The sequence below is a fragment of the Macaca thibetana genome, chromosome 10 (assembly GCF_024542745.1).
Source record: "Macaca thibetana thibetana isolate TM-01 chromosome 10, ASM2454274v1, whole genome shotgun sequence".
In the NCBI taxonomy this organism is placed as follows: Eukaryota; Metazoa; Chordata; class Mammalia; order Primates; family Cercopithecidae; genus Macaca; species Macaca thibetana.
Window position 1 is genome coordinate 11,835,337 of NC_065587.1, and position 27,878 is coordinate 11,863,214.

Here is a 27,878-nt window from a genome sequence, read left to right on the forward strand (position 1 = left end):
TTCGAGACCAGTCTGGCCAATACGGTAAGACCTCGTCTCTATTAAAACTACAAAAATTAGCCGGGCGTGGTGGCGGGTGCCTGTAATTCCAGCTACTTGGGAGACTGAATCAGGAGAATCACTTGAACCTGGTAGGTGGAGGTTGCAGTGAGCTGAGATCATGCCACAGCGCTCCAGCCTGGGAGACAGAGTGAGAGTCCATCACAAAAACAAACAAACAACAACAACAACAACAAAAAACTAAAAAAAACCCAACCATATAATCCTTCCTCACATTGTGGTGGAGAGAACATTTAAATGTACTACAATTAAACCTGTATTAAGGGAGGAGACCACCCCTCACATTGTCTTATGCCCAATTTCTGCCTCCAAAGAAAGAAAAAGTAAAAACTAGAAGGCAGAAATGAAATCCACAAGCAGACAGCCTGGCACCACACCCTGGGCCTGGTAGTTAAAGATCGACCCCTGACCGAATCGGTTATGTTTTCTATAGATTACAGACATTGTATAGAAAAGCACTGTGGCCGGGCGCGGTGGCTCAAGCCTGTAATCCCAGCACTTTGGGAGGCCGAGACGGGCGGATCACAAGGTCAGGAGATCGAGACCATCCTGGCTAACACGGTGAAACCCCGTCTCTACTAAAAAATACAAAAACCTAGCCGGGCGAGGTGGCGGGCGCCTGTAGTCCCAGCTACTCAGGAGGCTGAGGCAGGAGAATGGCGTGAACCCGGGAGGCGGAGCTTGCAGTGAGCTGAGATCCGGCCACTGCACTCCAGGCTGGGCGACAAAGCAAGACTCTGTCTCAACAACAACAACAAAAAAAAAAAAAAAAAAAAAAGAAAAGCACTGTGAAAATCCCTGTCCTGTTTTGTTCCAATCTAATTACCAGTCCATGCAGCCCCCGCCAGTCACGTACCTCCTGCTTGCTCAATCAATCACGACCCTCTCATGCACACCCCCTTAGAGTTGTGAGCCCTTAAAAGGGACAGGAATTGCTCACTACTTGAGACAGGAGTCTTGCCGATGCCCCCAGCCGAATAAACCTCTTCCTTCTGTAACTCGGTGTCTGAGGAGTTTTGTCTGCAACTCGTCCTGCTATATTTCTTGGTTTCCTGACCGGGAAGCGAGATGATTGGTGATGGTCAAGGCAGCTCCTTAGGCGGCTTAAGCCTGCCCTGTGGAACATCCCTGTGGGGGGACTCCAACCAGCCCGAGCGACGCGGACCCTGAGAGCGCTCCCCGGTAGGCATTTGCCCCGGTGGGAAGCCTCGCCAGAGCAGTGTGAGGCAGGACCCCATGGAGGATCAACGCAGTGGCCGAACACCGGGAAGGAATGGGCGCTTGGAGTCTGGACATCTAAAACGTGGTAAAACTAGTTTTTGAAACTTGCCCACTCCGTTTGTGTGGACGCATGGGCTGATCATCCGTGGCGTGCCTTTATCGGCACTTTGGTTTTGGTTTTGACTTGGTTTGAATTGCTTGACAGGACTGGTCTTGGGAACTTGCCCACTCCATTTGAGTGGAAGCGTGGCCCGATCACCCACGGCGTGCCTTTATCGGCACTTTGGTTTTGGTTTTGACTTGGTTTGAATTGCTTGACAGGATTGGTCCTGGGAACTTGCCTACTCCATTTGAGTGGAAGCATGGCCTGATCACCCACGGTGTGCCTATACCAGCACTTTGGTTTTTGTTTTTGACTTGACTTGTCTTGCTTGATACTTTGGTTTTGGTTTTGACCTGGCTTGGATTTCTGGATACTCTGATTTTGGTTTTGGTTTTGATTTTTTTTTTTTTTTTGAGACGGAGTCTTGCTCTGTCGCCCAGGCTGGGGTGCAGTGGCCGGATCTCAGCTCACTGCAAGCTCCACCTCCCGGGTTTACGCCATTCTCCTGCCTCAGCCTCCTGAGTAGCTGGGACTACAGGCGCCCACCACCTCGCCCGGCTAGTTTTTTGTATTTTTTAGTAGAGATGGGGTTTCACCGTGTTAGCCAAGATGGTCTCGATCTCCTGACCTCGTGATCCACCCGTCTCGGCCTCCCAAAGTGCTGGGATTACAGACTTGAGCCACCGCTCCCGGCCTGGTTTTGATTTTGATTTTGGTTTGATGCAAACTGCAAAAGTTTGTGTGTGTCCTTTTTACCCATTCTTTGTTTTGTGGTGTGTGTGTGGTGTGAGCATGGTGTTTTGTCTCGAAGAAGCATAGGTCAGGCACAAATAAGCCCACCCCACTAGGAACTATGTTCAAAATTTTCAAAAAAGAATTTAAGGGAGACTATGAAGTACTATGACACCAGGAAAACTTAAAACTTTGTGTAAGATAGACTGGCCAGCATTAGAGGTAGGTTGGCCATTAGAAGGAAGCCTGGACAGGTTCCTTGTTTCAAAGGTAATGGCACAAGGTAACCTGTAAGCCAGGGAACCCAGACCAGTTCCCGTATATAGACATTTGGTTACAGTTGGTTTTAGACCCCCTGCCCCAACACACAGTGGTTGAGAGAAAACCAGCATAAGCGGCTGGCAGAGGCAAGGAAAGACCAGCAGAAAGAGAGAGAGGAAAAGAGGCAAAGAGAGAGAGGAAGAGACAGAGAGGAAGAGAGAGACAAAGAGGGAGTCAAGGAGAGAGAGAGAGAGAAAGAGAGGCAGAGAGAGAGAGAAGAAGAGACAGAGGCAAAAGGAAAGTCAAAAGAGAGAGACAAAAAGAGAAAGAGAGAGATATACAAGTAATTAAGCCGGGCGCGGTGGCTCACGCCTGTAATCCCAGCACTTTGGGAGGCCGAGGCGGGCGGATCACAAGGTCAGGAGATCGAGACCACGGTGAAACCCCGTCTCTACTAAAAATACAAAAAATTAGCCAGGCGCGGTTGTGGGCGCCTGTAGTCCCAGCTACTCGGGAGGCTGAGGCAGGAGAATGGCGTGAACCCGGGAGGCGGAGCTTGCAGTGAGCCGAGATCGCGCCACTGCACTCCAGCCTGGGCGACAGAGCGAGACTCCGTCTCAAAAAAAAAAAAAAAAAAAAAAAAAAAAAAAAAAAAAACAAGTAGTTAAGAAAAAAAAAAGTGTATTCTATTCCTTTAAAAGCCAAGGTAAATTTAAAACCTATAATTGATAACTGAAGGTATTCTCCGTAACCTTATAACACTCCAATACCGCTTTGTTGTCAGTGTAAACAAGGGCGTATCCTGAAAGCACTGAGGCCTTTCTATCAAAAATCCTTAACCCGGTAACCAACAGATGGCCCAAATGCATTCAATCTGTAGTGGCAACTGCTTTGTAAACAAACAAACAAACAAACAAACAAACAAAAAAGGTAAAAAAAAAAAAAAACTTTTAGAGGAAACCTCATTGTAAGCACACCTCACCAGTTCAGAAGTATCCTAAGGAAAAAAAAAAAAGGGAAAAAAAAGGGGGGGGGGCAGAATTTATATAAAAAGAATATTCTATTGTAAATTCTTGTCCTGAGATAAGTTAATTGGTTGTTTAAAGAAAGAAATGTTTGTTAAAAGTCAGAAAGTTAAGGCATGTCGAAAAATTGCCTGTAAAAGCTGTGAAAGGAAAAAAAAAGGTTATTAAAAAGTGTGTGTTAAAAAAGAATATATGTAAAACATGTTGTATAATTTAAAAGTAAGTAGGCCTCCTGAATGTAAAACTATTGAAAAAAAAACAGTTTATGTGCAAGGTGTATAAGAAAAGTAAAATATACCTTTAGTAAAAGGATTATAAGGAGGCATAAGAAAGTACATTTTTACCTACATTAAAAAGTTTAAAAAAATGATTGTTTTGAAGGTTTAAGCAAGTTTTAAAACGTTAGCTGGAAAGAAAATTCTATGTGTAAACACATTAGCTAAAGTTAAAGAAGTATCATCCAGTTTTTCTGTGAACTGGACATTAAAGTAAAAGCATAACAGCTTTTTCTTAAAGCACCAACCTGCTCTTTAGCAAAAATTATAAAACATTAAAAAGAGTCTATAAAATCTTACCTTAGAGTCAAACATTAAAAATTAGATAAATATGTCTACAAGGTTTTATTAAAATTAGATTTAACATTAATAACACACTACTATAAAATAAAATTTAGCTTATCTGGTATAAAAATCACATGAGAAGCATTGTTAAATGTAAAATGGTATTTGGCTTTCTTTGGTTTAAAAACTAATAAAAATAGGTGCTAAAGGAAATTTCTCAGTAAAAAGACATTAAGGACTATAAAGTCTACTGCCAGGTTCCCCACATTTAAAACAAAAGGTCAATTTCTTAGCAATTATATACTTGGTTTATCTTCCATTTCCTTTCTCTCAAAAACCAAAAGTCTTTTACCACATGTGCCACCCCTAGAATTTCCGGTAAACCAGCACCAGCCTGAAGATCACATTCTCATCAAAAGGTGCAAAGAAGAAAAATTTGAGCCAGCCTGGGAAGAACCCTATCTTGTGCTGGTAACCACCAAGACTGCTATTCATACAGCAAAAAAGGATGGACTCATCACACCAGAATCAAGAAAGCACTATCCCCTCCAGAGTCGTGGGCCATAGTCCCAGAGGAAAACCCTACCAAACTAAAGCTAAGAAAAATCTAACTCTTTTCATCTATTCTATTACTCTTTCTTCTTTCCTCATTCTATTGCTGACCATCTAGTTATTAACATAACCAAGTCAATTTCACCTCAAACTATTGCATTTAATGCTGGCCTTGTTATACCCTGTGAGGACTTGACATGTCAAAGACAGTTTTCTACTTCAGAAAAGTACTTCTGTCCCTCCTGACTCTCTTCAGACTGGGCATTAGTAAACTAGGACCATTTAATCCAGGGAGATTTTGATAAAGACCCCAGTGCCAACCAAGAGTCTTGCCCTCTGATGTAGAGCTTTCATGCCATAGTTGGTCCAACATTCTGTGGACCACTAAAGAGCAAGGATGGACTGCCCCAACCAGTTTTGTAATTTCCTAAAACCATACATTCATTTTACTAGAGGATCATAGAAGTTAAAGACTTAAAAAAAACTTTAGCACTTAAGACAGGATACCAAGATGCAAGTGCCTGGTTAAAATGGATAAAATATTCCATCTGCACATTAAACAAAAGCAATTGTTATGCTTGTGCACATGGCAGGCCAGAGGCCCAGATTGTCCCCTTTCCACTAAGGTGGTCCTCCAGTCGACCAGGTGTGGGCTGCATGGTAGCCCTTTTCCAAGATTCTACAGCCTGGAGTAATAAGTCGTGCCAAGCTCTCTCTGTTATATCTCAAAGTCCGGCACCCTGGGGGTCAGGCCCTGAGGGCCATCCAGCCTCCTTCTCCCAACACTAAGTGCACTTCATGTCTCTCACAACAGGGATGAAACTTAGTGTTCCTTGGAGACCTGAAAGGATGCAGTGAGCTTAAGAATTTTCAAGAGCTTATCAATCAGTCAGCCCTTGTTCATCTCCGAGCGGATGTGTGGTGGTATTGTGGTGTACCTTTACTGGGCACTCTGCTGAATAACTGGAGTGGCACTTGTACTTTAGTCCAATTGGTTATCTCTTTCATCCTGTTATTTCATCAACCAGAAGGAAAAAAATAAGACATCATAAAGCAAGAGAAGCCCCTGATGGGTCTTTCGACTCTGATGTCTATTTAGACACAATTGGAGTCCCACAAGGAATATCAGATCAATTTAAAGCTTGAAATCAATAGCTGCAGGATTTGAGTCAATATTTTGGTTGGTGACAGTTAATAAAAATGTAGATTAGATAAACTGCATCTATTACAACCAACAGCAATGAGCTTTTCATGAGTTAAAAGAAAAACTCATGTTGGCCCCAGCCCTGAGGCTACCTGACCTGACAAAACTCTTTGCACTCTATGTGTCAGAAAGAGAAAAAATGGCAGTTGGAGTTTTAACACAGACTGTGGGGCCCTGGCCAACGCCAGTGGCCTATCTCTCAAAACAACTAGACACGGTTTCCAAAGGCTGGCTCCCAGGTCTAAGGGCCCTAGTAGCAAAGGCCCTGTTAGCACAAGAAGCAGGTAATCTAACCCTTAGGCAGCACCTGAATATAAAGGCCCCCTATGCTGTGGGTAACTTTAATTACTACCAAAGGACGTCATTGGTTAACAAATGCTAGATTAACCAAGTACCAAAGCTTGCTATGTGAAAATCCTCACATAACCATTGAAGTTAGCAACACTCTAAACCCCACCACCTTGCTCCTGGTGTCAGAGAGCCCAGTTGAACATAACTGTGTAGAGGTTTTGGACTCAGTTTATTCTAGCAGGCCCAACCTCCGAGACCATCCTTAAACATCAGTAGACTGCGGGCGGTACGTGGACGGGAGCAGCTTCGCCAACTCCTGCAAAGTGACTCTGAAGAAGACGACAAGCCCTGCTCCAGTCACACCTGGAAGCTGACTGGTCCATGCACGGCCAAAGCATGAGAAAACTCATCGCGGGACTCATTTTCCTTAAAATTTGGACTTTTGCAGTAAGGACTTCAACTGACCTTCCTCAGACTGAGGACTGTTCCCAGTGTATACATCAAGTCACTGAGGTAGGACAAAAAGTTGCTATGGTCCCATTATTTTATGGTAGGCTCTGCTTACTCAATCAATCATGACCCTCTCGTGTGCACCCCCTTAGAGTTGTGAGACCTTAAAAGGGACAGGAATTGCTCACTCAGGAGGCTCGGCTCTTGAGACAGGAGTCTTGCCAATGCCCCCGGCCGAATAAACCCCTTCCTTCTTTAACTTGGTGTCTGAGGAGGAGTTTTGTCTGTGGCTCATCCTGTTACAGTATGTCAGTATGTCTGAGCCAAAGGTCCCCTGTCAGCCACATCCACTGCCTTAACTGATGCACAAAAGAAGTGAAAATGGGCCGGGCGCGGTGGCTAAAGCTGTAATCCAGATAGCACTTTGGAGGACAGTGAAAATGGGCCGGGCGCGGTGGAGCCAAAGCTAACGGGGATCCATCATGTCCCCTGTGACCTGCACAGTCCCACATCCACTGCCTTGCAGTGAACTGATGACATTGGGCGGCCACCATCTCAAAAAAAAAAAAAAAAAAAAAAAAAAAAAAGAAGTGAAAATGGCCTGTTCCTGCCTTAACTGATGACATTACCTTGTGAAATTCCTTTTCCTGGCTCATCCTGGCTCAAAAGCTCCCCCACTGAGCACCTTGTGACCCCCACCCCTGCCCGCCAGAGAACAACCCCCTTTGACTGTCATTTTCCTTTCCCTACCCAAATTCTATAAAACAGCCCCACCCGTATCTCCCTTCACTGACTCTCTTTCGGACTCAGCCCGCCTGCACCCAGTGATTAAAAAGCTTTATTGCTCACACAAAGCCTGTTTGGTGATCTCTTCACACGGACACGCGTGAAAGGTCCTTTCAGGACATGAAGGCACTGAAATTTGCCACGTCTGTAAACTACGCAGAACCAGTCCGTGGTCCATGGTCTGTGGTCCATGGTCTTCTGATCTGGAGAAAGTCACTGAAATCAGTGTCTTGTGCAGGGAAAGCAGGAATGAGGGCTGTGGAGCAGGAGCTCTGTGGCTCCATGTCAGGACGCTGGATGAGCTGTGATTGTTTTCATCTTTATCTGGAGGCAGTGCTTGTTTAGCTGCTAGAGCAAAAGAAAAACTCTGTGGCAGGCAGAACAGAGTTTACTGTTGAAGTGTGGGCTGTGTGACCTCACCCTTGCCTGGCACAGCCTGAGGTCCTGGTTGTGATTTGGTATCTTATTGCCATGAAGAGTCTGTTCTGGTTCTGCCCGTCTCACGATTCTGTTTTAACATTACCACTGGTCAGTTGTGTCTAAACTGAGTGTATCTCTCTGATCCACCTGGCATTCACTCCATTTCCTCATATTTCGTTCTTTCCTGTTCCTCACCCTGGTCACACTTGACTTATCACCCTTTACCCCAAAATCTTTCTTCAGTTTAATCTCTCCCACACTGCCCCTAATCCCACTCAAACCAGCCCTGAGAAACATCACCCATTATCTCTCCATACCACCCTGAAAAATTTTCACTGCCCCAACACTTCACCACTATTTTATTTTTCTTATTAATGTAAGAAGACAGGAATGTCAGGCCTCTGAACCCAAGCCTGCAGGTATACATCCAGATGGCCTGAGGCAGCTGAAGAACCACAAAAGAAGTGAAAATGGCCGGCTAATTTTTTGTATTTTAAATAGAGACAGGGTTTCACTATGTTGGCCAGGCTAGTCTCAAACTCCTGACCTCATGATCCACCCACCTCAGCCTCCCAAAGTGCTGGGATTACAGGCATGAGCCACTGCGCCCAGCTCCTGTATTTCTTAAATGTATTTGATTGATAGCTCTTGCCTCTCTAAAATATATAAAACCAAGCTGCACCCCCACCACCTTGGGCACATGTTCTCAGGACCTCCTGAGTGCTGTATCATGGGCCATGGTCACTCATATTTGGCTCAGAACACATCTCTTCAATATTTTACAGAGTTTGACTCTTTTTATTGACAGGCCCAAGACCCAGGTGCCCACTCCCTGTTTCCTCTGAGGGCCCGAGCTTCCCATTCTCTAGCCCTTCTGGTTCCTGGTTGCCCTTCTACTTTCTGTTCTGCTTTAACTGTTGACATTACCTTGTGAAATTCCTTCTCCTGGACAATGAGTCTCAGAAGCTCCCCGACGGAGCACTTTGTAACCCTGGCCCCTGCCCACAAGAGAAAAACCCCCTTTGACTGTAATTTTCCACTGCCCACCCACATCCTATAAAACTGCCCCACCCCTATCTGCCTTTGCTGACTCTCTTTCCGGACTCAGCCCACTTGCACCCAAGTGAAATAAATACCCTTGTTGCTCATACAAAACCTGTTGGTGGACTCTCTTCACATGGACCTGTGTGACACTATCTAAGGGGTCTGGGGATTCATGCCCTACCAAGCATATATCCTCATCAGATGGGTTCTATTTTTATTTTATTTCATTTTATTTTAATTAAGACCAAGTTTCACTCTTCTTGCCCAGGCTAGAGTACAATGGTGCAGTCTTGGCTCACTGCAACCTCTGCCTCACGGGTTCAAGCAATTCTCCTTCCTCAACCTCCCAAGTAGCTGAGATTACAGGCATCTGCCATCACATCCAGCTAATTTTTGTATTTTTAGTAGAGACGGGGTTTCACCATGTTGACCAGGTTGGTCTCGAACTCTTGACTTCAGGTATCCACCCACCTAGGCCTCCCAAAGTGCTGGGATTACAGACATGAGCCATTGCGCCCAGCCCAGATGGGTTTTATTTAACCCTATATATTGTGAGTTATTTTCCAGTCTGACTCAGGCACAAAATTATGTGGCAAAGAAGAAAGACAAAACATTTTATCCCAAAACATGTTTCTTTGCCATATCTTGAAATGGCCCTACAAAGTTGTCCATTGTGGGGGAAAATTTGCATCTGTGAAGAATCTCTATTAACATAGCTGGATCTTTTTCTTCCAGGCCCTCACAGTTCTAAACAGATTAACTAACTGCACCTTTTAAAGACCTGAATGGGAAACATTTATCATCTATTTTCTCTAAGGGCAGTCACTATGAGACTTCAAAAGAACCTTGGTCTCCACAATCTTAGGTTCTTTGGTCTCCACAGTCTTTTATCTTAACCTGAACATTTCCTTTCTATGGATGCCAGGTCTCTAGACAAACTCGACCAATCGTCAACCAGAAAATGTTTTTTGTTTGTTTGTTTTTTGTTTTTTTGAGATAGAGTCTCGCTTTGTCACCCAGTCTGGAGTGCAGTGGCGTGATCTTGGCTCACTGCAAGCTCTGTCTCCTGGGTTCACGCCATTCTCGTTTCTCAACCTCCCAAGTAGCTGGGACTACAGGCGCCCACCACCACATCGGGCTAATTTTTTGTATTTTTAGTAGAGATGGGGTTTCACCATGTTAGTCAGGATGGTCTCAAGCTCCTGACCTCGTGATCTGCCTGCCTTAGACTCCCAAAGTGCTGGGACTACAGGTGTGAGCCACCGTGCCCAGCCCACAAAATGTTTAAATTTACCTGTAGCCTGGAAGCCCCCCAACCCCTCTCCTCTCACTTTGAGTCACCCGACCTTTCTGAACCAAACCAATGTATTTCTTTTCTTTTCTTTTCGATACAGAGTCTTGCTTTGTCTCAAAGGCTGGAATGCAGTGGCATGCTCTTGGCTCACGGCAACTTCTGCCTCCTGGGTTCATGCAGTTGTCCTGCCTCAGTGTCCCAAGTAGCTGGGGTTATGGGGGCCTGCCACCACACCCAGCTAATTTTTTTATTTTCAGTGGAGACAGGGTTTTGCCATGTTGGCCAGGCTGGTCTCGAACTCCTGACCTCAGGTGATACATCTGGCTCAGCCTCCCAAAATGCTATGGTTACAGGCGTGAGCTGCCATGTCTGGCCACCAATATATTCCTTCCTTCCTTCCTTTCTTTCTTTCTTTCTTTTCTTTTCTTTTCTTTCTTTCTTTCTTTCTTTCTTTCTTTCTTTCTTTCTTTCTTTCTTTCTTTCTTTCTTTCTTTTTCTTTTGTTGAGATGGAGTCTTGCACTGTCATCCTGGCTGGAGTGCAATGGCACAGTCTTGGCTCACTGCAACCTCCACATCCGCCTCCCAGGATCACATGATTCTCCTGCCTCAGCCTCCTGAGTAGCTGGGATTACAGGTGCACATCACCACACTGGCTAATTTTTTGTATTTTAAATAGAGACAGGGTTTCACTATGTTGGCCAGGCTAGTCTTGAACTCCTGACCTCATGATCCACCCACCTCAGCCTCCCAAAGTGCTGGGATTACAGGCATGAGCCACTGTGCCCAGCTCCTGTATTTCTTAAATATATTTGATTGATAGCTCTTGCCTCTCTAAAATATATGAAACCAAGCTGCACTGCTACCACCTTGGGCACATGTTCTCAGGACCTCCTGAGTGCTGTGTCACGGACCATGGTCACTCGTATTTGGCTCAGAACACATCTCTTCAATATTTTACAGAGTTTGACTCTTTTTGTTGACAGGCCCAAGACCCAGGTGCCCACTCCCTGTTTCCTCTGAGGGCCCGAGCTTCTGGTTCACTAGCCCCTCTGGTTCCTGGTTGCCCTTCTACTTTCTGTTCTGCTTTCTCGAAAAGCTCTGGGCATCTCAAGCCTCCATGTAGTACCCAATTCTACTTTTTAATGAAAATCTTACTTAAACACCAACTTGATCACTGAGTGTTTTCTTGGCTGTATCTCCATCACATTCCCTGGGCTGTTTCCTAGCCCAGAGCTGCACTGCTGGGAGGGATTTGAGAAGGGAGGGGCATGAGCAGGAGGGAGGGCTGGGTGCTGTTGGGTGCAGGAGGAATGCGGTGGGTGGAGCACACAGGAAGGTCTGGGTGGAGGGGCTGTGAGGGTCAGGTCGAGACTCCCCTGGGAGACAGACACACAGGACAGGAACCCCTGCACTCCCAACTCAGGCCCGCCCACAATGACTATGGCTTGTTGCCATGTCTCCCTGTTTCTCCCAAAAATCAATATATTGAAACCCTAATCCCTCTACCTCAATGTGTGCTTGTATTTGGAGACAGGTCCTTTTCAACAGATGATTAATTAATTCATTAATTAATGTTTTTGGAGACAAAGTCTCACTCTGTCATCCAAGCTGGAGCGCAGTGGCACCATCTCAGCTCTCTGCAACCTCTGCCTCCTGGTTCAAGTGATTCAAGCCTCAGCCTCCCGAGTAGCTGGGATTCCAGGTGTCCACCACCACACCCAGCTACTTTTTGTATTTTTAGTAGAGATAGGGTTTTGCCATGTTGGCCAGGCTGGTCTTGAACTCCTGACCTCAGGTGATCCACCCACCTTGGCCTCCCAAAGTGCTAGGATTACAGGCGTGAGCCACTGCCCCCAGCCAACGGATGATTAATTTATTTTTATTTATTTTTTTGAGATGCAGTTTCATTCTGTCTTCCAGTAGGAGTGCAATGCCATGATCTTGGCTCACTGCAACCTCTGCCTCCCAAGTTCCAGTGATTCTCCTGCCTCAGCCTCTGGAGTAGCTGAGATGACAGGCGTCCACTACCACACCTGGCTAATTTTTTTTTTTTTTTTTTTTTTTTTTTTTTTTTTTTTAGTAGAGATAGGGTTTCACCATGTTGACCAGGCTCATTTCGAACTCCTGACTGTCAGGCCTCAGAGCCCAAGCTAAGCCATCATATCCCCTGTGACCTGCATGTATATATCCAGATGGCCTGAAGCAATTGAAGATCTACAAAAGAAGTGAAAATAGCCTTAACTGATGACATTCCACCATTGTGATATTTTCCTGCCCACCCTGATATGATATAGCCTCCCCCGCCCTTAAGAAGGTACTTTGTAATATTCTCCCCTGCCCTTAAGAATGTACTTTGTAATATTCTCCCCACCCTTGAGAATGTACTTTGTATGCCTATTCCAAACCTGTAAGAACTAATGATAATCCCACCACCCTTTGCTGACTCCTTTTTCAGACTTAGCCCGCCTGCACCCAGGTGAAATAAACAGCTTTGTTGCTCACACAAAGCCTGTTGGTGGTCTTTTCACACAGACGCACATGACATTTGGTGCCGAAACCCAGGACAGGAGGACTCCTTCAGGAGACCAGTCCTCTGTCCTTGCCCTCACTCCATGAGGAGATCCACCTACAACCTTGGGTCCTCAGACCAACCAGCCCAAGGAACATCTCACCAATTTCAAATCGGGTAAGCGTTCTTTTCACTCTTCTCCAAACTTTCTCCCTACCCTACAATCTTCCTCTCTCACTACCCTTCAATCTCCCTGTCCTTCCAATTCCAGTTCTTTTTCCTCTCTAGTAGAGACAAGGAGACACATTTTATCCATGGACCCAAAACTCTGGCGCCTGTCACGGACTCAGGAAGACAAGTCTTCCCTTGGTGTTTAATCACTGTGGGGACACCTGCCTGATTATTCACCCACACTCCATTGGTGTCTGATCACCACGGGGACACTTGCCTTGGTCATTCACCCACCTTCCCTTGGTGGCCAGTCAATTGCAGGGATGCCTGCTTTGGCTGCTCACATACATTGCAGTGCAGGGCTGCTCACTAGCCCCCCTTCTCTGTGTTTGTACCCTCTCTTTGCTCTGAGCTTGCCTCCTTCACTATGGGCAACCTTACACCCTCCATTCCTCCTTCTTCTCCCTTGGCCTGTGTTCTCAAAAACTTAAAACCTCTCAACTCACACCTGACATAAAACCTAAGCATCTTATTTTCTTCTGCAGCACCACTCGGCCCCAATACAAACTCAACAATGATTCAAAACAGCCAGAAAATGGCACTTTCCATTTCTCCTTCCTACAATATCTAGAACATTCTTGTCCTAAAATGGGCAAATGGTCTGAGGTGTCTGACGTCCAGGCATTCTTTTACACATCAGTCCCTTCCTAATCTCTGCTTCTGATGAGACTCATCACAAATCTTCTTTCTCTCCTGTCTGTTCCTTCAGTCTCCACCCCAAGCTCTAAGTCATTCGAATCCTCCTTTTGCATGGACTCATCTGACCTCTTCCCTTCTCCTCAGTCTGCTCCTCGCCAGGCTGAGCCAGGTCCCAACTCTTCTTCAGTCTCTGCTCCCCCACCCTATAATCTTTCTATCACCTCCCCTCCTCACACCTGGTCTGGCCTACAGTTTCATTCCATGACTAGCCCTTCCCCACCTGTCTAACAGTTTCCTCTTAGAGAAGTGGTTGGAGCTGAAGGTATAGCCAAGGTTAATGCTCCATTTTCTTTACCCAACCTCTCCCAAATCGGTTAGCATTTAGGCGCTTTTTCATCAAATATGAAAACCCAGCCCAGTCCATAGCCCATTTGGCAATAACCCTTAGATGCTTTACCGCCCTAGATTCAGAGGGTCCTGAAGGCTGTTGTATTCTCAATATGCATTTTGTTACCCAACCCATTCCTGACATTAGAAAAAGCTCCAAAAATTGGATTCTGGCCCTCAATCCCACAACAGGACTTAATTAACCTCATCTTTGAGGTGTGCAATAATAGAGAAGAGTTGCAATTACTTGCCTCTGCTGTGAGAGAAACCCCAGTCACATCTCTAGCACACAAGGACTTCAGAACACCTAAACCACAGGGGCCAGGCGTTCCTCCAGCACCACCTTCCCCAGGATCTTGCTTCAAGTGACAGAAATCTGGCCACTGGGGCAAGGAATGCCCAAAGCCCAGGATTCCTCCTAAGCCATGCCCCACCTGTGCAGGACCCCACTGGAAATCGGACTGTCCAACTCACCCGGCAGACAGTCCCAGAGCCCCTGGAGCTCTGGCCCAAGGTTCTCTGACTGACTCCTTCCCAGTTCTTCTCGGCTTAGTGGCTGAACACTGACGCTGTCTGATTGCCTCGGAAGCCTCCTGGACCATCATGGATGCTTTGGGTAACTCTTACAGTGGAGGGAAAGTCTGTCCCCTTCTTAATCAATATGGAGGCTACCTACTCCACATTACCTTCTTTTCAAAGGCCTGTTTCCCTTGTCTCCATAACTGTTGTGGGTATTGATGGCCAGGCTTCTAAACCTCTTAAAACTCCCCAACTCTGGCACCAACTTGGACAACATTCTTTTATGGGGTCTTTTTTAGTTATCCCCACCTGCCCAGCTCCCTTATTAGGTCAAGACACTTTAACCAAATTATATGCTTCCCTGACTACTCCTGGGCTCCAGCCACACCTCATTGCCACCCTTTTCCCCAGTTCAAAGCCTCCTTCGCATCCTCCCCTTGTGTCTTCCTACCTTAATCCACAAGTATGGGACACCTCTCCTCCCTCCTTGGCAACCGATCATGCACTCCTTACCTTCCCATTAAAACCTAATCACCCTTACCCCACTCAATGTCAATATCCCATCCCACAGCAGGCTTTAAAAAGGATTAAAGCCTGTTATCACTCAACTATTACAGCATGGCCTTTTAAAGCCTAAAAACTCTCCTTACAATTCTCCCATTTTACCTGTCCAAAAACTGGACAAGCCTTAGAGGCTAGTTCAGGATCTGTGCCTTATCAACTAAATTGTCTTGCCTATCCACCCCATGGTGCCAAACTCATATACTCTCCTCTCCTCAATACCTCCCTCCACAACCCATTATTCGGTCCTGGATCTCAAACACGTTTTCTTTACTATTCCTTTGCATGCTTCATCCCAGCCCCTCTTTGCTTTTACCTGGACTGACCCTGACACCCATCAGTCCCAGCAGCTTACCTGGGCTGTGCTGCCACAAGGCTTCAGGGACAGCCCTCATTACTTCAGCCAGGCCCTTCCTCATGATTTACTTTCTTTCCACCCCTCTGCTTCCCACCTTATTCAATACATTGGTGATCTTTTACTTGGTAGTCCCTCCTTTGAGTTTTCTCAACAAGATACCTTCCTGCTCCTTCAACATTTATTCTCCAGAGGATATCGGGTATCCCCCTCCAAAGCTCAAATTTCTTCCCCATCCTTTACCTACCTCGGCATAATTCTTCATGAAAACATGTGTGTTCTCCCTGCCGATCGTGTCTGGCTAATCTCTCAAACCCCAGCTCCTTCTACAAAACAACAACTTCTTTCCTTCCTAGGCATGGTCGAATACTTTCACCTTTGGATACCTGGTTTTGCCATCCTAACAAAACCATTATATAAATTCATAAAGAGAAACCTAGCTGACCCCATAGATCCTAAATCCTTTCCCCACTCCTCTTTCTGTTCCTTGAAGACAGCTTTAGAGACTGCTCCCACACTAGCTCTCCCTGACTCATCCCAACCATTTCCATTACACATAGCCTGAAGTGAAGGGCTGTGCAGTCGGAATTCTTACACAAGGACTAGGATTCTTATGCAAAGCTACCGTGCCCTGTAGACTTTTTGTCCAAACAACTTGACCTTACTGTTTTAGGCTGGCCATCATGTCTCTGTGCAGTGGCTGCTGCTGCCTTAACACTTTTAAAGGCCCTCAAAATCACAAACTATGCTCAACTCATTCTCTACAGTTCTCATAACTTACAAAATCTATTTTCTTCCTCACGCCTGATGCATATACTTTCTGCTCCTCAGCTCCTTCAGCTATACTCACTCTTTGTTGAGTCTCTGAAAATTACCATTGTTCCTGGCCCAGACTTCAATCTGGCCTCCCACATTATTCCCAATACCACACTTAACACCCATGACTGTATCTCTCTGATACACCTGGCATTCACTCCATTTCCCCATATTTCCTTCTTTCCCATTCCTCACCCTGATCACACTTGGTTTATTGATGGCAGTTCCACCAGGCCTAATCACCACTCACTAGCAAAGGCAGGCTATGCTACAGTATCTTCCATATCTATCCTTGAGGCTACCACTCTGTCCTGCTCCACTACCTCTCAGCAAGCCAAACGCATTGCCTTAACTCAGGCCCTTACTCTTGCAAAGGGACTACACATCAATATTTATACTGACTCTAAATATGCCTTCCATATCCTGCACCTCCATGCTGTTATATGGGCAGAAAGAGGTTTCCTCACTATGCAAGGGTCCTCCATCATCAATGCCTCCTTAATAAAAACTCTTCTTAAAGCCACTTTACTTCCAAAGGAAGCTGGAGTCATTCACTGCAAGGGCCATCAAAAGGCATCAGATCCCATTGCTCAGGGCAACGCTAAAGAAGTAGCTAGAGTTCCAACTTCTGCCCCTCATGGCCAGTTTTTCTCCTTCTCATCAGTCACTCCCACCTACTTGTCCACTGGAACTTCCACCTATCAATCTCTTCCCACACAAGGCAAATGGTTCTTGGACCAAGGAAAATATCTCCTTCCAGCCTCACAGGCCCATTCTATTCTATCATCATTTCATAACCTCTTCCATGTAGGTTACAAGTCGCTACCCCCCCTCTTAGAACCTCTCATTTCCTTTCCATTGTGGAAATCTATCCTCAAGGAAATCACTTCTGTGTTCCGTCTGCTATTCCATTACTCCTCAGGGATTGTTCAGGCCCCCTCCCTTCCCTACACATCAAGCTCCAGGATTTGCCCCTGCCCAGGACTGGTAAATTGACTTTACTCACATGCCCCAAGTCAGAAAACTAAAATACCTCTTGGTCTGGGTAGACACTTTCACTGAATGGGTAGAGGCCTTTCCCACAGGGTCTGAGAAGGCCACCATGATCATTTCTTTCCTTCCGTTAGACAGAATTCCTCGGTTTGGCCTTCCCACCTCTATACAGTCTGGTAACGGATCAGCCTTTATTAGTCAAATCACCCAAGTGGTTTCTCAGGCTCTTGGTATTTAGTGGCTCCTGTTTTTACCTCAAATCACCACCCTTAAGTCTCTCTTGAAGTGGATAGAAGATCTTCAGGGGCAAGGTATCCTCCAATACTTTCACCCTGATGAAGTCCTATTCTTTACTTTTATACTCACTCTTATTCTGGTACCCATTCTTATGCCACCCTCTACCTCTCCCCCGCTATCTCCACCACACCATCAATCTCACTCTCTCCTAGCCGTTGCTAATCCTTCTTTAATGAACAATTGCTGGCTTTGCATTTCTCTTTCCTCCAAAATCACCGAGGCATCAACTTACTCACTGCTAACAAAAGAAGACTGTATATTTTTAAATGAAGAGTGTTGTTTTTACCTAAATCAATCCAGCCGGGTATATGACAACATAAAAAAACTCAAAGATAGAGCCCCAAAACTCACCAACCGAGCAAATAATTACATTGAACCCCCTTGGACACTGTCTAATTGGATGTAGTCCCAATTCCTAGTACTTTAATACCTATTTTTCTGGCCAGGTGCAGTGGCTCATGCCTGTAATCCCAGCACTTTGGTGCCGAGACCAGCTCAGTCAGGGAGACCCTAATCCAGCAGCACTAGAGGAATTAAAGACACACACACAGAAATATAGAGGTGTGAAGTGGGAAATCAGGGATCTCACAGCCTTCAGAGCTGAGAGCCCTGAACAGATATTTGCTCACATATTTATTAACAGCAAACCAGTCATTAGCGTTGTTTCTATAGATATTAAATTAACTAAAAGTATCCCTTATGGGAAATGAAGGGATGGCCCGAATTAAAGAAATAGGTTGGGCTAGTTAACTGCAGCAGGAACATGCCCTTAAGGCACAGATGCTCATGCCATTGTTTGTGGCTTAAGAATGCCTTTAAGCTGTTTTCTGCCCTGGGCAGGCCAGGTGTTCCTTGCCCTCGTTCCCATAAACCCACAACCTTCCTGCACGGGCGTTGGGACCATTACGAACATATTACAGTGCTGCAGATGCCCCGTCTCTACTAAAAATACAAAAAAATTAGCCAGGCATGGTGGCGGGCACCTGTAGTCCCAGCTACTCGGGAGGCTGAGGCAGGAGAATCACCTGGACCAGGGAGGCGGAGATTGCAGTAAGCCGAGATTGTGCCACTGCACTCCAGCCTGGGCAACAGAGTGAGACTCCATCTCAAAAAAAAAAAAAAAAAAAACACTATTTTTCTCCTTATTTTATTTGGACTTTGTATCTTCCATTTAGTTTCTTAATTCATACAAAACCACATCCAGACCATCACCAATAATTCTATACAACAAATGCTCTAACAACCCCACAATATCACCCCTTACCCCAAAATATTTCTTCAGTTTAATCTCTCCCACCATAGGTTCCCACGCTGCCCTAATCCTGCTTGAAGCAGCCCTGAGAAACATCGCCCATTATCTCTCCATACCACCCCCAAAAATTTTCACCACCCCAACACTGCAGCACTATTTTGTTTTGTTTTTCTTATTAATATAAGTAGACAGGAATGTCAGGCCTCTGAGCCCAAGCTCAGCCATTTTCCTGTGACCTGCACGTTTACATCCAGATGGCCTGAAGCAACTGAAGATCCACAAAAGAAATGGAAATAGCTTTAACTGATGACATTCCACCATTGTGATTTGTTCCTGCCCCACCCTAACCGATACAATATAGTCTCCCCTGCCCTTAAGAATGTACTTTGTAATATTCTCCCCCACCCTTAAGAATGTACTTTGTACACCTAGCCCAAACCTATAAGAACTAATGATAATCCCACCACCCTTTGCTGACTCCTTTTTCGGACTCAGCCCACCTGCACCTGGGTGAAATAAACAGCCTTGTAGCTCACACAAAACCTGTTGATGGTCTCTTCACATGGACGTGGGTGACACTGACCTCAAGTGATCTGCCCGCCTCAGCCTCCCAAAGTGCTAGGATTACAGGCGTGAGCCACCAGGCCCGGCTGAGATTATTAATTTAAATGAGACCTCTAGTGTGGGCACAAATTAACTTGGCTGGGGTCCAAAAAGGAGGTTGACCAGGTGTCATGGCTCATGCCTTTAATCCCAGCACTTTGGGAGGCCAACGTGGGCAGTCAGGAATTTGAGACCAGCCTGGCCTCGAGTGTACATGGTGATGCAGCAGGAATGGACGCAGAAAAAAACCTCTCAGACACCGGTTATAGGAAGAGGCTTTAATCAGCTGGGAGCGTCGACAGACTTGCATCTTAAGAGCCAAGCTCCCTGAAAAAGTCTCTGACCCTTTTAATGGCTTACAATTCTAAGGGGTCCACATGAAAGGGTCATGATAGATTGTGCAAGTGTGGGCTATGTGACTGGGGGCTACATGCATCAGCAGTGGGGGCTAGCAGAACAGAACAGAGAGTTTCACAATGCTTCCTCATATGGTCAGGTCAGGAGTTGATCTTTAACTACCAGGCCCAGGTAGCAGTGCCAAACAATCTGGCCATTGATCTTACTTCTGCTTCTTTCTAACTTTTTGCTTCCTTCTGAAACAGGAGACAATGAGAGAGGTGGTCTCCTTCCTCAGTGAAACCTCATCTCTACTATAAAATAGAAACATTAGCAGAGAGTGGTTCTGGGCATCTGTAATCCCAACTACTCAGGAGGCTGAGGCAAGAGAATTGCTTGAACCCAGGAGGCAGACGTTGCAGTGAGCAGTGATCCTGCCATTGCACTCCAGCCTGGGCAACAGAGTGAAACTCCATCTCAAAAAAAAAAAGAGGTTGTGTATGGTGGCTCACATCTGTAATCCCAGCACTTTGGGAGGCTGAGGAGGGTGGATCACCTGAGCTCACGAGTTCAAGACCAGCCTGAACAACATGGAGAAACTCCAGCTCTACTAAAACTACAAAATTAGCTGGGCGTGGTGGCGCACGCCTGTAGTCCCAGCTACTCAGGAGACTGAGGCAGGAGAATCACTTGAACTTGGAAGGCAGAGGTTGCAGTGAGCTGAGATTGTGCCATTGTACTCCAGCCTGGACAACAAAAGCAAAATTCTGTCTCAAAAAAAGAAGAAAAAAAAGTTGATATTTGGAAGCAGAGACCCCAGAGGTGCAGGTGCATAGAAGAAAGGCCACAGAGGACACAGCTGGAAGACTCCCTGCCAGCCAGGAGGAGCGGCCTCCAAGCAAACAACCTCACCCACCCCTCGAACTTGGACCTGCAGCCTCCAGATCTGCGAGAAAATAAATGCCTGCCGTGTGGACACCTGGCCCGGGGCATCTTCTATGGAGGCCACGGCATGAAGGGGTCATTTTTATAGAGTCTCATTCTCTAATAACTTACATCTGCCTTGAAAATGTCAAGTCAAATTTAAAGTGTGGAGAAGAGCCTCTAAATCTCACATTTCATTTGCAAAGAAAGAATTGTAATTTGGGACATACACGCAGTCCGGGTGGTGTTCACCATGTTGGGAGAACAGAGATGGCAACAGGTTTTATAAAAAGGAGAAATGGGCTAGGCGCTGTGGCTCACACCAGCAATCCCAGCAATTTGGGAGGCCAAGGCGGGCAGATCACCTGAGGCCAGGAGTTTAAGACCAGCCTAAGCTGGGCCCCGTGGCTCACGTCTGTAATCCCAGCACCTTGGGTGTCCGAGATGGCTGGATCACGAGGTCAGGAGTTCAAGACCAGCCTGGCCAAGATGCTGAAACCCCATCTCTACCAAAAACACAAAAATTACCCAGGCATGGTGGCACGTGCATGTAATCCCAGCTACTTGGGAGGCTGAGGCAGGAGAATAGCTTGAACCTGGGCGACAGAGATTACAGTGAGCTGAGATCGCACCATTGCACCCCAGCCTGGGCAACAGAGCAAGACTCTGTTTCAAAAAATAAAATAAAAATAAGACCAGCCTGGGCAACATGATGAAACCCATTTTTATGAAAAATACAAAAATTAGCCTGGCATGGTGGTGCACGCCTGTAATCCCAGCTACTCGGGAGGCTGAGACAGGAGAATCACTTGAACAAGGGAGGTGGAGGTTGCAGTGAGCCAAGACTGGGCCATTGCCCTTCAGCCTGGGCGACAAAGCGAGACTCCATTTCAAAAACAAAAAGGAGAAATGTTTTCTTACCCTTTGGGAAAGTCCATGGGCACTAGGAAGGGTTGGGAGCTGGGAGGTTCCATTGCTGAGTCGCTGCTTTTGGTGCAAGGAGTCCAAGACTTACAACCATTTATCACAGAAGCTATGGATAAAGCTGGTTTCAGGGTACAACGCACAGTTTTAGGAGTCAGACTTACGGAGAAGTCCATTTCGGGAGCAGTGGTGTGTGGCCTGACTGCTTTTCCTCCCTGGCTCCTGGCCTCTGTTTTAGCCGGGTAGGACATGAATGACCCAACTCGTAGGATGAAATTTACAAAGGATGTTTCTCAAAACTTCTGGTATTAAATTTACATATATTCACACCCATTTAGGTTGAGTTTATTTATGAATTTATTTTCAGGCAGGGTCTCAATCTGTCATGCAGACCAGAGTTCAGTGGCGCGACCTCAGTTCACTGTAGCCTCCACCTCCAGGGCTCAAGCAATCTTCCCACTTCAGCCTCCCAAGTCACTTAAACTATAAGTGCATGCAACCACACCTGGCTTTTTATTTATTTATTTATTTATTTTGTAGAGATGGGGCTTTGTCCTGTGGCCCAGGCTGGTCTCGAACTCCTGGGCTCAAGCAATTCTCCCACCTCTGCCTCCCAAATTGCTGGGGGATTACAGGCGTGAGTCACTGCAGCCAGCCTAGGTTGAGTTTAATAAGATTTGTTTATGCGGCCGGGCGGGGTTGCTTATGCCTGTAATCCCAGCACTTTGGGAGGCCGAGATGAGCAGATCACCTGAGGTGAGGTGTTCAAGACCAGCCTGGCCAACATGGTGAAACTCAGTTACTACTAAAAATACAAAAAAAAAAAAAAAAAAAAAATAGCTGGGCGTGGTGGCAGGCATCTGTAATCCCAGCTATTCGGGAGGTTGAGGCAGGAGAATCGCTTGAACCTGGTAGGCGGAGTTTGCAGTGAGCCAACATCAAGCCATTGTACTCCAGTCTGGGTGACCGAGCGACACTCCGTCTCAAAGAAAAAAAAAAAGGTTGGTTATGCTGGGGAGATGGGAAAAGGCAAGTTAGGGGCACACAGGCTCAGGGAACGGGGTCTTGGTGGGTGGATGGGTAGCCATGGAGGCAGAAAGGGGCCTCTGAAGGAAGAGCCTAGGAGAGTGGGGAGGAGGTGATGAGGCAGGGGAGCACTGTGAAATGGCCCTGAGGGCAGGAGGGGCTCAGGATGACCAGACAAAAGCAGAGCTGGTCCAGGGTGGAGGGGAGGCCCGCGCAGCATGAGCAGGAGGCTAGAGGAGACAGACCATGAGGCCCGGGGAGACCGCTCACTCGAGAATCTCCTGCAGCTTGCTGTCCAGGAATAGAAAGTTGTATTTTAGTCCCTTCCAAGGCTTGAACGGCTCATCACCATTGTACACAAAGTTTTCCCAACAATATTTAAAATCTGAAAAAAAACGAGGAGAAAGCAGTGAGGACCCAGCAGGCCTCTCTCCAGGCCCTGGTCCCTCCCCTCCCAGGCCAGGTCTCCTGGCTGCCAGTTACAGTGGACGCTGGCCCCATCCCTGCAGGCTTCCCGGGGACACTGCCTCGCCCCACGGCATTGCAGCCCCACCTGCCCCTCATGCTGTCCCTCCCGAACCCTGTCCCCTCAGTCCCCCACATCTCACCTTTGTAGCCCATGATCTCCACGGAGGCCCCTTTCTCACTCAGGCTGCGGAGCCCCTGCTGGTAATGTGGATCCCAGAAGTAGTAGAGGCGGGCGGCAAAGATGGCGAGCTTCACATTACTGTGCCTGGCCAGGAACTCGGCCACCTCCCCTGCACAATCTAGGCAAGGGCTCCAAGATGTGTACCAGGTGACCTGGTAGTCTGTGTTAGGAGACAGTATGTCCTCGCAGAACCAGGAGAGGAAGCACCTTTCTGCATGACAACGGCTCTCAGGATCGACCTGGGGAAGGAGGAGGAGGAGGGCAGGGGGAGCTCAGACCAGGAGCAGGGGGAGTGCAGGGGTGGGGCGATGGGAGTAGAGGGCGGGCCTGGAGCCCCAGGGCGTTTCCTTATTTATTTATTTATTTTTGAGGCAGGGTCTCTCTCTGTTGCCCAGGCTGGGGTGCAGTGGTGCGATCTGGACTGACTGTAGCCTTCACCTCCCAGGCTCGAGGAATCTTCCCACCTCAGCCTCCTGATTAGCTGGGACTGCAGGTGCGTGCCACCACGCCTGTCTAATCTTTTTGTAATTTTTGCAGAGACAAGATTTCACCATGTTACCCAGGCCGATCTTGAACTCTTGGGCTCATACTGTCCTCCTGCCTCAGCCTACCAAAGCTCTGGGACTATGAGCGTAAACCACATGCACTGCCTTATTCTCTTTACTTTTCATTTTTCTGGGTACATAGTAGGCCCTAGGGCTTTTTATTCATAGAATTTCCCTTCTTCCATCCTTGTCCTTCGTTTTTCTTTATTATTATTCTTCTTTTTTTTTCCGATACAGAGTCTTGCTCTGTCGCCCAGGCTGGAGTGCAGTGGCGCGATCTCCACTCACTGCAAGCTCCACTTCCCACTTCGCAGGTTCATGCCATTCTCCTGCCTCAGCCTCCCAAGTAGCTGGGACTACAGGCGCCTGCCACCACACCCGGCTAATTTTTTGTATTTTTAGTAGAGACAGGGTTTCACTGACTTATCCAGCATGGTCTCAATCTCCTGATCTCGTGATCTGCCTGCCTCAGCCTCCCAAAGTGCTGGGATTACAGGTGTGAGCCACCGCACCCGGCCTTTCCTCTTTATTTTTTTGAGCGATGGAGTCATGCTCTATCACCCAGGCTGGAGTGCAGTGGCAAGATCTCGGCTCACTGAAACCTCTGCCTCCCGGGTTCAAGCAATTCTCCTGCCTCAGCCTCCTGAGTAGCTGGGACTACAGGGGCGCACCCCCACGCCTGGCTAATTTTTGTAGTTTTAGTACAGATGGGGTTTCACCATGTTAGCCAGGCTGGTCTCAAACTCCTGACCTCATGATCCTGCCGCCTCGGGCTCCCAAAGTGCTGGGATTACAGGTGTGAGCCCCCGCACTCGGCCCCTTCCTTCTTTATTTTATTGAGTCTTTCCCTGTCTTGTCACAGGTCATGTGTGATTTCTGGCATCCTGTTCCCCAGGCATCCATTAACCAGGCATCCTCAGCCCCTGCTGCGGCCTGGCCCTATGGGGGTCGTCCTTGTTCCCTGTCTCCCTTCTGCTACGCAGGTCATTGGACCAGCATTGCCCATGGAGTTGAAGGTTGGCCAAAGGGGTTACTGAGCACTTGAAATGGGGCTCTGATTAGAAACATTGGCCTGTGAACAATACACAGCTCATTTCAAAATCTCATTGTGAGAATAGACAAACTTTAACTCCCTCGTGAGACATTTTATATTAAGTATATGTTGAAATCGTATGTGAGATAATTGAGCTAATGCAGACATTAAAATGTCTTCCACCAGTTCTTGCCGCCTTTTTAGCGTGTGGGGACTTCACTTGTGCTTCACTCCTGAGTCCTGGGCGTTTCCGAGGCCAGCACTGCTGTAGGCCAGGCCTGCCCAGAACACAGGCGGCTCCCTCCCCGAACACACTCTGAAAAGTCTCCTGCCTGGGCAGTGGGGGCTGCAGGGGTGGGTGGAACATGACAGGGTGGGTGGGAGGTCAGTGGCCCCTGTGGGGGCGGCGTGGTGAGGAGCAAGGGTTCACCATCCTGTGATGATGTGTCCTTGACATCAAGGAATCAGGGCAATGGCAGGGGCGGCCCCACCAGCCCAGCAGTGACTGGCCCAGACACAGTGCCGGACACCACAGCCCCCGATTCCCACAGCAGCTGTTTCCCGAGGACTTCCGGACACACAGCTCCATGACAAGATTTTGGGAAAGAAAGTCAAGAGTGAGGGTGCTGGGCTCTAAGCAAGGCCTTTTGGGAAGAGACAAACCCCCTCCACCACCTGATCCCAGGAGAGTCAGGGAGGAAGATCTGGGCCACGGACTTAAAAATGTGGGAGGAGGTTGGGCGCGGTAGCTCATGCCTGTAATCCTAGCACTTTGGGAGGCCGAGGGGGGCGGATCCCGTGCGGTCAGGAGTTCGAAACCAGCCTGGCCACTGTGGTGAAACCCCGTCTCTACTAAAAATACAATAAAAATTAGCCGGGTGTGGTGGCGGGCACCTGTAATCCCAGCTACTCAGGAGGCTGAGACAGGAGAATCGCTTGAACCCAAGAGGCAGAGGCTGCAGTGAGCCAAGATTGCACCACTGCACTCCAGCCTGGGCGACAGAGCGAGACTCCATCTCAAAAAAAAAAAAAAAAAAAAAAAAAAAAACCAAAAAAAAAAAAAAAAAACCAAAAAAAAAAAAAAAAAAAAAAAAAAAAAAAAAAAAAAAAAAGAAAGAAAGAAAAAAGAAAGGAAAAAGAAAAAAAGAAATGTAAAAGGAAAGTACACACAGGAGAGCCCGCGCCAGGCACATCACTTCTTGTGGTTTCTGCATTCCCAGCTACTTAGCTCCTATTTGGGGTGTAACTAGGACTTTGGTGCTACCTGGTTTCGGAAGACGCCCGTCTCCCAGGAGACAGTTGAGTGCTGCTTTATAATTTCCATGGTGAAGCACAGCCAGGTTTCATTCCGACCATAGGCTTTCCGTAGGTTTTTAAAGTGGAAGTAGAATATTTGTGGATACGTTGCCTCCATCGGGTTTCTGAGGGCACAAGGGAGAAACCCGCCAATGCAGAGACGCCCCCCCCGGAGTCCTGGGGGCTGATGCCCGCTGAACATCACTCCCTGGACTGCCCTGGGCTCTGGGCCTCCCCCATCCCTCCGCAGCCCTGAGAATGTCTGCTGCTTTCCCAGGCAGGATGATTCGGAGAGAGAAAGAGGAGGGGATACTGGCAGGGGCAGCAGGGCCGGAGTGACCTCTCCCAGCTGGAACCCCAGCTCTGGGGCTACCAATGGGACACCCTCAACCTCCCAGTTTTTCTGCCACACATCTCCCAACCCATTAGGAAAATGCAACAGACAATAAAACTCTCCAAACTCAAATAATTGCTTGAATATTTCAGCTCAATTCCTTCCTCACATTTCACCTGTCCGATGATGATTATTATTTTTACATTGGGATCACACCGAATACTCTCCGTTTTTTTTTTTTTTTTTCCTTTTTGAGACAGAATCTCGCTGGCATCCAGGATGGAGTGCAGTGGTGCGATCTCGGCTCACTGTAAACTGCACCGCACCTCCCACGTTGAAGTGATTCTCCCACCTCAGCCTCCTGAGTAGCTGGGATTACAGACTTGTGTCACCACGCCTGGCTGATTTTTGTATTTTTATTTATTTATTTTTATATGGGGTCTCACTCTTTCACCAGACTGGAGAGGAGTGGCGCAATCTCGGCTCACTGCAACCTCTGCCTCCTGGTTTCAAGCGATTCTCCTGCCTCAGCCTCCCAAGTAGCTGGGACTACAGGCACATGCCACCATGTCCGGCTAACTTTTTTTTTTTTTTTTTTGAGACGGAGTCTCGCTCTGTTGCCCAGGCTGGAGTGCAGTGGCGCGATCTCGGCTCACTGCAAGCTCCGCCTCCCGGGTTCACGCCATTCTCCTGCCTCAGCCTCCCAAGTAGCTGGGACTACAGGCGCCCGCCACCTCGCCCGGCTAATTTTTTTGTATTTTTTTTTAGTAGAGACGGGGTTTCACCGTGTTAGCCAGGATGGTCTCGATCTCCTGACCTCGTGATCCACCCGTCTCGGCCTCCCAAAGTGCTGGGATTACAGGCAACTTTTTTTATTTTTAGTAGAGATAGGGCTTTACCATGTTAGCCAGGATGGTCTTGAACTGCTGACCTTGTGATCTGCCCACCTCGGCCTCCGAAAGTGCTGGGATTAGAAGCGTGAGCCACCGTGCCCAGCACTAGTTTTTGTATGTTTAGTAGCAACCGGTTTTCATCATGTTGGCCAGGCTGGTCTTGAACTCCTGAACTCGTGATCTGCCCACCTCAGCCTCCCAAAGTTCTGGGATGACAGGCATAAGCCACTGTGCCTGGCAGGTCCAGGCCACTCTCGTAAGTGCTGCATATGTCTGAGCTCATGGCACGTGCCTGAGGCCTGCAGGGGCCATCCTATTTTACAGAAGTGCCAGAGGCACAGAGAGGTAGGGTAACCTGCCCAGGCCACAGAGCTGGGGATGGATGGAGCTGGGGCCCCTTTCCATGCCAGTCCTGTCCAGCCTCTGCATCACAGGCCCTGTAGCAGGGAGCTGTCGGGAACCGGGTTCTCTTCTTACTAAACTTTAAAATAAGAGCATTACTCCTGATCATCATATTTTTTCCTACATTCCAGGTTACATGTGTCATTCTAAAAGGTGAATGGTGCTTACGGAGGAGGAGCCTGTGTCTGGGGTCATGTGCATCCTCCTCTGCTCACACTGGAGGCATCTTTGGAAGAAATGACATATTTTCTGGTACAGAGACCATTCCCTCCCCCACACCCTCTCCTAAGACTTTGTGTTGAAACAAAGTAAATATTACAGAAATTTCATCAAAGTGCTGAGAACAAAAT

At 47.3% G+C, this 27,878-nt stretch overlaps 1 protein-coding gene across 5 annotated transcripts in view; it reads right to left on the bottom strand.

Moving 5' to 3' along the window:
- The window catches only part of LOC126963734 (DNA dC->dU-editing enzyme APOBEC-3G), a 105,490-nt gene that overhangs the window by 13,254 nt on the left and 64,358 nt on the right, over nt 1-27,878 (bottom strand). For 3 of the 5 annotated variants that reach the window (XM_050806293.1, XM_050806305.1, XM_050806302.1), the window contains exons 5-7: nt 25,868-26,024; nt 22,985-23,264; nt 19,434-22,761 (exon numbers count right to left, since the gene is read on the bottom strand). The exons of the other annotated variants lie outside the window; for them this stretch is intronic. In XM_050806293.1, coding sequence (XP_050662250.1) covers nt 22,643-22,761; nt 22,985-23,264; nt 25,868-26,024 — 556 coding nt within the window. In that variant the 3' untranslated portion in view covers nt 19,434-22,642. Of the gene's footprint in view, nt 1-19,433; nt 22,762-22,984; nt 23,265-25,867; nt 26,025-27,878 lie in introns of those variants that run through there. 5 annotated transcript variants of the gene reach the window in all.